The 13,061-nt window shown below is 39.3% G+C and overlaps 1 protein-coding gene across 1 annotated transcript in view; it reads left to right on the forward strand.

Moving 5' to 3' along the window:
• The first annotated feature begins 6,688 nt into the window (after nucleotides 1-6,688).
• The window catches only part of ank1a (ankyrin 1, erythrocytic a), a 41,811-nt gene continuing 35,438 nt past the window's right edge, over nucleotides 6,689-13,061 (forward strand). Inside the window, exons 1-2 of the mRNA XM_041998303.1 lie at nucleotides 6,689-6,855; nucleotides 12,719-12,820. Of these exons, the coding sequence (XP_041854237.1) occupies nucleotides 6,829-6,855; nucleotides 12,719-12,820 (129 nt within the window). The 5' untranslated portion in view covers nucleotides 6,689-6,828. The remainder of the gene's footprint in view (nucleotides 6,856-12,718; nucleotides 12,821-13,061) is intronic.

Consider the following 13,061-nt stretch of genomic DNA (forward strand, 5'->3'; position numbering starts at 1 on the left):
ACTACACAGCACTCAGATTAAAGGTTTACTGCTATTGTACAAGACTGCAGAAGTCTTGTAATACTGTCTCAGTTGGCCTCATATCAACTTGAGAAAGAAGACATGAGCAGGCTACACCTGGTCTAGACTGGTCTGGTCTGACCGACTAGGAACTTTTTTGTTTTGTTTTGGTTTTTTTTTGCAACTGTGAGATGCCTGATAGGAACAATGAGGAACAATGCTTTAATGGAGTTATCCAAAGTAACTTTAACCTAAGGGCTTCTTAAATCTAGACCATAACGACACAGTGATAGGTTGAAAACTCCCAAAAGTAATTTTATCATTAAAAGTTAGAATTTGAGAAACAATTGATCAAACATAGCAGATGGCAACATATATAATCTTTTGGTTTATTTCACTGTCACCCAAAACATTTTCACACTAGCAGAGCCTGCATCCTGACAGAGGAGCACAACTCCTGAGGTGAAGATGAAATGAAAGCTGTAATGACTTCATGGGTGACATGGGTATTACCAGTTCAACCTGAAAAGTACTTGTTCATTGAAAGTAAAGTTCAAGTTCAAGTTTATTTATTTTTTAAAGTAAAGTTGAAGACTTTTCATTCTGTGACTAGAGGAAGTCACAATGTCTTCATTTCTTCACTTTTTCAATTCTTCTCACACTTTTTGTTACTTTTTCCATCTCTGGGTTAAACTCCTCTCAAACCCTAAGTACTCTTCTCTTTCCCTTTATTTCTTCACACTTAGTTTTACACAGTTTGTAATTTGGTTTATTTTTTTATTAGTACCATGTTTAGCTTTTTTTTTAAAGCAAAACCCTGAAGCATCTTATCATTGTCACTTTTCATTTTATGCGTGAATGCGTACTTGATAAAAAGAGAGATTGATCAACAGTCAATGTGCATGCATGCGTGCATGTGCATGTGTTCAAGGTGAATGCGCAGAGTGCATGGTAAAGGTGGGAGTATACTCCAAAAGAAGGTGCAGGTCGAAAGTCTAAAAAAAGCTGCAGAAATCCCGTTTGTGATGGACAGACTACTCGACATCTTGAGTTTTTCAAGTATAATCGTAGCAACTATAATGTCCAGCTTCTGGTTCCTCAAACATTTACCCATATTTCACATTTCCGCTGTGAGTAATAAGGTCTTGGTAAACTGTTAGAGAACAAATCCTTCAGAATATGAAGAAAATAAAAAATCACACAACAGTGGTTAAAGATGATTCTTGTTGGGGTTTACAGATATTTTTTTATTCCTGTGATATTTCCAGGTTTTTCCCTGTTCAGCACAGAGATGAAGAGTCAAGTAAAAAAAAAATCCTGTAACTGATCAAAATATTTTGGCAACAGAAGTAGCTGTAGAAAATATTCACATGCAGCAATTGCAAGACTTTTCCTGCGTTTTAGTGCAGCTGACCAATTAAAACATAAAGTTACGTAAAATGGGCATTTTCACACTTTCATACAGTGAAGTAACACAGACCTGGTTTAAGTATGAAAATAAGAAAATGTGCATGTGCCTCATCCTAAAATCTTCATTTTTCCGTTAAAATATGGTTGGCTTAAGCATGTTATTATGGAGGGCCCTAAAAGACTTACTACTTTATGGTACATCCAGTTTAGAATTTAGCCACCTCACTTTATCGACATTATCGACCACCTTTAAGTCAATACTTCCCTCCCAAAATGGTTAAACGACGGCCTACAAGACCCTGTTCAGTTTGAGTATACCGCTGCCTGAATTGTATGCTTGCACATGGAAGGTTGCTGCGAGCTGCATATGCGCGCGTGTATTGAATGCAAGAGAGAGTGTGTTATGCACCTGCATGCACTGCACTGTAGGTGAATGTGTGTGTGAGGTGAGTTTATGTGAGGGCATCTGTGAGTGTGTGTGTGGGTATGAATGTATGTAAGGCAGCATTAAAACAGATAAATTGAGGGAATTAATTGGTTGAAGACAGCTTTTAAAAGCTTCATTTGGACTACGCTCGCCCTGATTGATGAAAGCATCATCTTTAATTGTTTATATTTAATATTTTTTTACGGTGTCAGTCTGAGATAAAGTAGATAACTCTGTATCTGTCCCCTGAGTCTAAATATATTGACTGTTGAAGTGAAAAACAACATCTTAGCACATCAAATATGTACTTAATTGTGAATTGTTATTGAGGAGGAGGAAATTCAGACTCAGCAAAGATGAGCAGATGAGGGTGCCATCACCCTTTCAACAGGACTGTGGAAAAGGAGATGATATTGTACTCTCATCCACTGAGGCACAGACTCATGAAGCTCCAAAACCATGTTTATTTATCACTGCAGTTACTTCTTGACCAGATATATTGTCACCTAATTCTTTTTTGGAATGCACATGTTGTGCTTTATTAATTTTTTTTTTCTTTTTTTTACTTGTCCTTCCCAGCCTGTTTCCTTGCTGCTTATTTGCAGTTAGATATTAGGCTGGTGCTCCACAAAGGCATGACAAAATAAAAGTTTGGGAAGGATAATGTCCCTTCACAAATGTACTGACCCACTGCAAACTGAGATTGAGACAGATTTAAACACAGTATTTAGAGAACAATGAACAGTGCTATGAACAGTCCTGACCTCATACGCACTCATTTTGTTTTATGGTAATAGTTTTCTTTTCCTAAAATTGTAGCTGCTGATTAAAAAAATATTATATATGTTTAATCTTTAGCAGTAGAGATTAAAAAAGTTCAATAATATAAGAATTCACAGGCAATATGAAATAGACCTAATGAAAGCAGCTATCATAATTATGAAACTTTTAAAAAGACAAGTTTTACTCATGCAAGTCGGCAAATGACTATTACTGCTATTAAATTATGATAACCGTCATGTTTTACCTGCAATTCTTGCTTTTTTAGGAAATTTTCTTTAACACCTGCTGGAAGTTTTTGAAAAAGGTGTTTTTTGGCTGTAAACATACTCCACTCAGTGGTTGGTTCTTATTGTTTAATTTCCAAAATCAAATGAATTCTCATTTTTAAAAATTCTTATTAAAACTCCATTCAGATTGTTTTCATAGTTGTTTTAAAGGCAATTTCCATCAATTCAGCTAATCTTTTTTTAGCATATTCCTTTATACCCATAATATTATCTGCCTCTGAAGTCCATTATTAGTAGTGTTCTAATAGCAATGTATCTGAGACTAATGCAGTGGAAAAAGTTTCCTCTCCTCTTTAAAACAAACCATTAACGTTTTCACCTCAAGAGTAAAATGAAAGCAATCTCCTTTTAGAATTCCATTTTGGCCCTAATGTCACTGATGATTCTTGAATTTCAGTTTACTCTAACATTAATATCTAGATGGCAGATCCTCCATCGACTGTGTGTGAATCAATGAAATTAGGTAAATTGTAAATGAGAATTTAAAGGGGCCTGGGTTGGCTGAGGATAAATGGGTGCATTTCAAGCGTCGTAATCATTAACTGGAGAAGTCCTAAACTGAACAAAACAACAATAATATGCAACTTTAAGCAGCATTTTTTGTCTTCCTCAAAGAAAGAAACATATTTCAAATCCTTGAAAGACTCCAATAGAAGTACATTGTGTCCTTCCTTTAACTAAGTTATGTCAACAGCGTCCATGAACTCCTCATCCTTGTGGAGTTTATATATCACAGTTTTAAGACAGTGCATTATTTCTGAAGCCTTGGGCCACTTCAGCTCTGCATCTATTTGCCAGACTGATTAAATTATAGTCTGGCTGCTCTGACTCTGATGCCGAGTCAAGCCCAGATGTGACTGATGGATAGACCTTTTATTTTAAATGATGGAAGTTGTGTTCTCAGAGTCCTCGGATAATGTGCACATACAAGAAAAGAAGACGTGCAGAGTTGTGTAGACAGATTCTCACCAGATTGGTGGTGTTTCTCTCTCCTCTTACACATCTGCACTCAGGATTTCCTGCCTTTCTTCCTCTCCACTTATGAAGATTAATGGGAGCCTGGCCCTGCTCTGACATATTGCTGTTGTCATTCTCTATTGCCTACATCTTTTCTGCTTTCCACTTTTTCTGACTATTTCTAACTTCTTGTTTTTGTCTTCCACAGGTTAGACTGGCTTTGTCACATTGAGGCACAAGAGCAGTTGTTAAGGAGGCTTTATGTGATGAATATGCTGCATCTGTGATAATATGTATATATGGGATGGAGCCACGTGTGCTCTGACATATGATATGCAACCTCTCTGCAGAGTGAAGGCACTTTTAATACCTACTGCTACTAATGCAGAGTTAAATCTCTTCTCCAGCAATTCAGAAACCAGGAAGGCTTAATGTAGCTTCAAGAAGGAGCTGAAAAACAGGATAAGGAATTAAATGTGTGTGTGTGTGTGTGTGTGTGTGTGTTTTGCGTGTATATTTATGTGAGTGTAAGGTTTGCGCCAGGGCTGCAGTAATCAGCCTCACCCAGCATGTGCAGTATTGAAAGCTGCTGCAGGACAAGGCTGCAGAGCATCATTCTGCCAGCAGAGGGGCATTAATATATTATTACAATGAACTGTCTCCTTTGTTTGTGTGTGTTGTTTGTTTATTTGCTAAACAAAAACACTGGTAAAAAAATTGATGAGAGATTTCATCCTAAAAACTTAAATTAAATAGATTTTTATCTGAGTGATATTGGCATGTGAGTGCGTGGAACTGTGAGTCTGGAGGCCAGACAAGGGCAGAAAGTGTGACAGGATGAAAAAAGACTGCTTGCAAACTGTGTTTATGTTGATTTCTTCCTTACTTGTTCAACTCTAGTCTCTAAGGCATCAGGACATGGGTAATAAACCACCAGAAGCAGCATGCGTGGACAACTTTAGCCCTTTATCTTTCCAACAAGAGGAACTTGACTTGAGGTCTAGAGGGCACATCTGCCTCAAACTTAAATCAACCCTGTTACAAAAAAGGAGTGTGGCTTACACTTACTAATGACCTGAAATCACACTGAGACAAACGATCCGAGAGAATATAGAAGACTGCAGAGTGACATAGAATTAAAGTCTGTATGCTCATGGTGCCAGGGGTCCAGCACTGCCTGCATCACATAGGGTGGACGTTTTCCTCACCTACTCTTCTAGACTAGAATCTGTGGAAGAGCAAAAGTTTATATTTGTGCTTTGAAATCCCTTTTTGCTCGACATTGTGATTCCTCTTGGCCATACTGGCCTAACATGCTGGATAAGAAAGGCTTGAAGACATACTCAGCCTACTCTCAAATTTTAATCTGATAGCTATGCTGCACAGTGTGAAATGTATTTTTATCAATTAGCTGTGAAATTATGAGAACCATACATTTTTTAAAGTTATGTATTTGAGCTGTGAGGACTTATCACCATGACAACCAAAACCAGAGAAATAACCTTTCATTTACAGTTAAAGTTGTGAGAGGATCAGCCAGAGTAATATCCAAGTGCAGGAACAGCACGATAATGATAAGATAGGAACTTTTTTAGTGACTTTAGGCTTTGACTTTAAGTCACTGATTCTTATAAACACCCTCAAAGTAAACCTCAGGAACTTGTCATCACACACCTTGAGACAGTCTTAACAATCAGGACCTCATAGGGTATCCTTCTCTTCTTTTTATGAGTCACCTCAGGGTTGGCAAGAGGACGTTTATGTCAGAGTTTCAGTGCTTTTTCTCTGAGGACCACAGGATAATTTGTCATGTCTTCATGGACATTAGTGTCTGTTGTCCCAAGCCTCACATTCTTTTTCAGTAGAGCTCTCATCACTGTCTAAACTCAATTCTGTAGACAGGACAGACGTCCCACGTGATGTTTTTGCCCAGGTCACGGTCCAGTGGTACTGAGTAGCGTATAGCCTTCTTTTTCTGTGCCCCCTCCTTCCTCTCTCCTACTAGCATTTATCTCTCTGCATGGTTTTGGCAGCGATGTGCTTTTCCCAGCATTTAGCCAGAAGAGGGAGAGAGGAGGGGAGCGGTAGAGAAAAGGGGGCCTTTTCAAGTGAGGAATGATGGACGCTTTATTAAAAGAGGCAGGGCCTTTTGAGAGGCTGGCCCCTCCATGCTCCCCCCTATACCCCATGTGTCTGGACCTTTTGTCACTGGGCAGTGGCAGAAACCCCCCGACTACCATGCGCTTTGTCACTGTAAGTCACCCTCGCAGACTGAAGCAGACCCACTCGGAAAAAACACACCCATTCGCCACAGTAACTCTTCAGCATTCTGGTTTTGCCTGGTCCGTGAAAAAAATGGATTGTGTGGCTGTCACAAAACATACAGGAGACACGGAGATGGGCGTGACGTTTGGGGAGGCAGGGACAGGCAAAAGGAGGGATAAAGTTGGGGGGGGGGGGTCACAGAGTGCTGCCATAAATGTGAAAGGCAGTGAGGGTAGATGAGGTGGACATCAGATGATAGACTGTAATGTGAGATGGAACAAGGGCAGGAAAAAAATGGAGATGAGTGGGGGACAAGTTTGAAAAACCAATTAAAGAAAATGGTGAAAATGTAGCCAAGAAGGAGCCAGGATGTTGTCAGGAAACCTGGGGTGTCCGTTTGTTTTTCACTGTGTGTGAAATGTGTGTCTTTAGATACAGGCAGAATTCCTCCAGAGATAAACCCCTGGGCCCCCATCCACAGAGCCCCCACCCTTCTCAGTCTCTCCACCCACTAAGCTTACTCAAGTGTGTGTGTCTGGCCATGTGTATGTGTGTGTGTATGTGCGTGTGTGTATGTTTACGGTGGATGGGGGTCTGTGTGCCCAGTACCAAAGCACTTGCAGGGGGCAACAGAAAAGACAGCTGTGTGTTTGAGAGAAACAGAAAACATAAGAAAGAGAGAGTGGAGGGCCAGCAGGCATGCCAGTCAAGACGGTCACTTTTAGAGTGAGTACCACAAACTCTTCTGTTCTTCGTCTTGTCTTGTTGATGCACTTTGACTGCACCTCTTGTTCTGTCTCTTTGTATTTCACATTTCTCTCTGCTAATTTTCTAGCTGTCTTTTTTATAATCTTTAGATTGCTTATGAAATCCTAAACACTTTTTTCGATGTAATGCACCTGTCAACACGACCTGTCTTTACCTTCTCACATCAGTGTTAGGTCAATACATGTTCTCCCTTCCTTGTCTGCCAGCTTTAAATGTACTTTTTTAAGTTTACTTCATGTCTGTCAGATGATAGTGATGCATTGATATCTTGAAGTAAGCGCCAGTTTTGTTTGCCATCCATTCACACTAACCATTCTGGAGATTTCCTCCTGGTGTTCATTGCTTCACATATAAAAAATATATAAATATATATATGGCATACAGATCAAATTCTTTATATGGAGTGTTAAAAACTAAGTGTTTTTTTTTTTGTTTTTTGTTTTTTTTATCAAGCTAACATTATTAGCCTTCCATGGCAACTGTAGACTGAGCTTGGTTGCTTAGGAGTTAGAGTTGTGATGCATGTTCATCCAAGATTAGTGTAAGTGAATATATGTGTGGGTGTGTATTGTGGTATGTTTTCCTCAGTAATCTTGTTTTTGACTTTTTGTTTCTCTGTTTGATGTTCAGATTGTATAATGTCATGTCAAGATTAGCTGTGGTAAGTAAATTAAAGGTCAGTAAAGTGATTAGTGTGTCAGCTAATGAGATGCTTTGGATGGAACTCCACTTAAGACTATGGACTACTTGATTTACTGAGGCCATACAGGTAAATGCAGCACAGGATAAGTGCTTACATGGTCTTTGTGCCTATTTTGTGTATACAAGGGTTTACTTGGGAGGATAGAAGGGGTGAAAAGTTTTGCGGTTGTGATAATGATGCGGTTTATAGAAATGTGACTGTCTGAGAATGAACAACAGTGAGTTTGAATCATTTCAGAATCTTTGCTTGCCCTAAACTTATCCATATGCTATGTTACGTTATCCAAACTAAGTAAATACATAAACTTTGCCTGTTGCAAAACAATCAATAAACAGGCTGCAGCACAGTTCAAGCCAACCATTATCTTGTATTTCGTGGCTGTTCTGGGATGGTCAGCTATTGAATGATAATTAAAAAATAGTATGTAAATGTTTTTGAATTCAGATAGATTTTTATTTCCATGATGGCGCAACAGCTGGGAGTTATCAACAAAGTTTTTAAACCATATTCAGTAAGCTGAAAATAAAGTTGTTCACTGGTAAAAATGGTTACCACCCATGTGTTTATATTTCAGCTCTAATACTGTTATGAGACTTAAAGTTCAAATGTTTGGTTTTATTGGGCTGGGCATTGATTTAATAGATTTCAGAAAGATCAATGTAATGCTTTGACTGGCGTAAACTGCTTTCTGTTTTCTGTGTCCCTCCAGATGGTTGCATTCTGTATAATTACTGCTGTGTAACTGTGCAGTAAAGCACAGGATGTTTACCATATCTTGATCCTCTTCTCATAGGTCTCAAACCCTATCTTCACCCTATGGCTGTCACACTCTTTGTCATCCACAAATGATCACAATAACCATGACAATCTCATCTACAAGCAAAGAGGCTGTAGCAGGGCCAGATATAAAGGAGACGATCCATGAGCAAGGCAGGGACAAACAGTGGGCTACAGAATGGGGGTGGCTGGGAGTGTGAGAAAGTAAATAGTAATAGTGGGACAGTCCACTTCTACACATACAGGAACTGGAGGCAGACAGACAAATGGTTGAACAGACTGGCAGATTTACATGCAGACAAGCAGTGTTGCATGGGAGATTGTAACGACTTAATCCCAGTGCCCCGTTCACTCACTTCCTGTAAATGTGTCAACAGCTATCCAGTCCCATTGGTCTCACTTTGACAGACTTTTACACTTAATACTTATCTGTAACTGAAAACAGGCCACTGCTGGCTCAACCTCGTCAAGAAATAAAGGAACAAGCAACAATAATAAGGACAGAGCAAGAAAAACAATTTCAAGAACAAATTCAAATCAGCAGAAAAGAGGTGTTGGAATAGCTGTTAAGACACTCGGCAGGAATTTCCATAACCATTAAGTGTTCCCCTGAATGAACAGAAACTCCCACATCACAAGTTTAAATACATTGAGATACTGAGTAAAGTGGGGTCTAAATACTGGGAATGATCCAGAGTTCGGTGCTCTTGCACATTTTATATTGTTTAAAGTTCTGGAAATTATTGCAAGTGAAGCATTACTTGTGACATGTTAAAGAAATGTATGCACCTTATTTTCACCTTTCTGCTGGGTGTACAAATAGCTGTGGTGGCACTTAAATTATTTATGATTTGCACCTGGTTGCTGTGTCTGCAAATTCATGTGTGTGTATGGGTATGTGTGTAAGGAGGGAGTGCCTCTGTGTTGTGAATTTCATGTTAATTCTAACAGAAAAGCAGAAACTTTCAAAAGATAGGAGCTTTCTGATGTTTGGTAGAAAGATTCTTCTATTGGAAGAACATCTTGATCTTGCATCTTGATTAGACTGGAAAATACTTTAGATCCATTTTTGGCCAGCAATGAGACAAATAATGAGAAGAATTTGAATTACTGATTTATTATATTCAGAAATATTCGGATGTAAAAAAGGCTAATGTTATCGCAAGCCAGATTTATATGAAGATGACACTAAACCAAAGTTACTAAAGCCATTTTCTGAAATCCAACTGTGCAAAATTAGGCGACATTTTTAAGATGGTGAGGGTCTGCTCTAATATCGCCAGTGTCTGAGCCTTTCCATTCATTTTATTTCTCACTGTAACACATAAACATGCACATTGAGTTTGACTGAATCGTCATCAAAACACACGTTTGATTGTGAAATCAAATCATCATTGTAGAAATCCTCATTTGTCAGGTCTGTTTGTTGCAATGTCTTCATCCCTGTTTTTGTGTATATACACACACATATGTGCACATTTTGAACGCTGCAGTCTGCTGGTGAGGGGGTGATGTCATCCTGTCTGCTGCAGCACAAGCAGAGGAAGCAAACGGGGGAGATACACATGTAAGAAGCAGGAGTTGGAGAAGGGAAAGAACGCAACAGCAAAGAAAATTGGTTGATAACAAGCAGGGGGAGTCAAGAGGAAAGGATTTTCTGTGATAAATGATGATATGGGATGAATTTTACTTTGTAATTTTGAACTTCATTACGAGAAGCTGTATACTGCCGTATCCGTAGACAGTTGCATGCAGATTGTACGACACAGTGTGCTGATACTGCTAATATTAACCAAAGATCTTCAGTGCAGGCTATTGTCTGCGTCTTTTGCTCCAAACAGTGTGATTAATGTGCTTGCTCAGTTCAGCTCAACCCAGAAGCCAGAGGATTGTCTATGCTCTTTTGGAATAATCAGAGAGAGACACTTTTGTCTAAATCATAACCCAGTAAAATGCAGCAGGGGAGTTACCACATAACGTAGTTAGACTGTGTGTAGTCCACATGTGTAGTATTTGATTTCTGTATGTGTGCCGTACCTGTTTATGTCAGAGCAAGGGGACGGGTGTGGTTCCTTGCTTTCTTATCTCACCACACACTCACTTCTTGACGCAAGACGATAATCACACAAACATGCAGGCACACACATGAAAATGCAGGACTCTAAACTAGGAAAGCCTCAGCATAAGAGGAAGCTCTTCCTGGAGGGGTTATGAATTTCTGTTGTCCTGAAACACCAGCAGACTGCAGAGGATGACTGTAAAGAGATTTCCATCAAGGTCACTATTTGCTGGTTTGAGCATGCCTATTGTGTTAGGTTGCTGGTCTTTGCATCAGCTGCGTTTGCTACATCTTTGGGGAAAGAGTGCTTTTTGTAGATTCTACAAGCAGAAATTCAGTGTTGCAGCATACATATTTTTTTTAGTTTTTTTTGTGGGAAAGTATACATATATAATGACAAATAAATAAATTTTAATAAATAAAACATGGACAACAATTAGATGGAAAACTTCTTTGAAAGTTATTTTATGTCAGTTTATAGCTGCCCAAAAAGATGATGTATTATCTCAAAAAAATTTGAGCTTTAAGATAGTGAAAGACTGTGTCGTGATTACTCTTGTGACAGGTGTGTGTGTGTGTGTGTGTGTGTGTGTGTGTGTGTGTGCTGGTCAGTCTGTTGCTCCACATTTGTTAAGGGGGTGGAGATTATCATCTCCAAAGTAAAAGTGAATGAGAAAGTTTATCATGGTTTACCAAGACAGCGTGGCCATGGTGAGTGTTGAAACTGGACGCAGGGCAGACCAATGTAAAGACATCTTAACAACTTCAGCTATGGTCATTTATGTTTTAAGAGTATTCCTTTCTTTACTTTAAGCTTATTATATTATAATTACAAATTGTTTTCTGCTTTACACTAAATTTTTTATGTAGTTTTTACTTTGTGTATGTTGGAAAGTGTAATTATGTTAGCAGCATGTGTGTGAATGTGATTTAGGTTTTGTAGAGTAATACAATATACCGCTTGATGTATTTAAGCTAAACAAAACTAAAAATAGCAGTGGCAGTGTTTCAGAAGTAAATAGTTCAATCAAAACTTGAGTCTTCGTTGCTCCATGCAGATAATGCTGCTGTGTAAGGCATAAGGTTGGCTGTGTAAGGTTCTTATAAGTTTCAACTTTCTTCACTGTGTTAATTTCAGAATGAACACAGGTCTTGCTGATCCAAAATCAGCTGAAACGACTTCTCAGAGTTTTCTGTTTTCTTACTTTTTCAGCTAATTTAGTTTTGGCGACTTCTCTCTTTGCACAGCTCTGTGCTGCTGGTGTCATGCTGAGGGTGTGTTGTGTCATTTGTTGCTATGCGTCTACTTCAGGCATGTGGATCCTTTCTCTTTTTTACTAAGACCCTCTCCCTCTCTGTCAAAAGAGGACCAACAACCCTGTCACAACAATGGTCAGCTTAAAGCACTGTGTTAGGCTGTGCAGTGGCCTTTTCTCTTTTAGAATAAAAAAAGCATGGTTTGTACAGTGGAATGAATGTATGATCTGTATTTGTGTGCAAACATGCAATGGAGGCTTATTTCCCAACAAGCATGTTGTGATGTCTGGGGTGATGTAGGGAGGGGATGTGCACAGCAAGAGAGGAGATTATGTAAATGAAAGTAAAAGGTGCGGGTTTTGCCGCAGTCGAGTTCCTCCCTGTGGTTCTCCCTCTGTCGCCCCTGCTCCTGCCTCTCCTCCTCTCCTCTTCCTCGCTCTCCCCAGTGCCGCATGAGTGATCCTGTTTCAGCCGCACTCCTGCCTGCCTGGGAGAGGCATGAAGCCCTCAGACACAAACAAAACACAGACAAAAAACACCAGACGTGCCATGTGCCAGCCCGTGAGCCCGGACTTAGTCGAGCGTCGTACTCTGTCGCCTTTCTCCATCTATCTTTCTCTTTCTTTAATTTAAACAAGCTGTAAGTTTAGACACTGAAACCCCAAACCCACCACAAACTGTTGACTTGACTTATCAAGAGCAGCAGTTTAAACTCAGAAAGCCACTGTATACGGCTGTTACTTCATTTACACACTTTCCACAACCTCATTAACACAAATTTGAAGCTACTGAAGCAGATATTCAAACTGCACTGCCCAAAATCCCAAGGGAGGAGTGAAATGAGAGGAAAACTGATGGACAAGTGCCATCTTGTCAACATTCTCCGTCCTTTAAAATGCCCACTTTTGAAACACATAATAACTGAACTCTCCCTCTCTATTTTCCTTCTCTCTTCCTTTACATGTCTCACTTTCTCTTATACCCCTCATCCCCATCTTTCCCCCTCCTATCTTTTTCACTTGCAGGCAGATGCTGGCAACAGTTTCCTTAGAGCAGCCCGATCTGGCAACTTGGACAAGGCCTTGGAGCATATAAAAAATGGCATTGATATTAATACAGCCAATCAGGTAAGAGATCCCATTCCATTGATTGAATTGCCACACTGGCAAGCAACCCCAGTTACCACCCACTTATTTTTATTTATATTTTACAATTTATTTTTAGCTTTTTATTCACTTTAGGCAGTTTTTCTTATCAGCAAAACTGATCTTAAAATGTGGTTTTCTATCTCCTTTTCATAAGATTTAGGGACTGTTAGTCTGTCACAAAACAGCTGCAATATGTCAATAGGAAAGACAGCACTATGTA

This window comes from Melanotaenia boesemani, chromosome 11 (genome assembly GCF_017639745.1).
Source record: "Melanotaenia boesemani isolate fMelBoe1 chromosome 11, fMelBoe1.pri, whole genome shotgun sequence".
In the NCBI taxonomy this organism is placed as follows: domain Eukaryota; kingdom Metazoa; phylum Chordata; class Actinopteri; order Atheriniformes; family Melanotaeniidae; genus Melanotaenia; species Melanotaenia boesemani.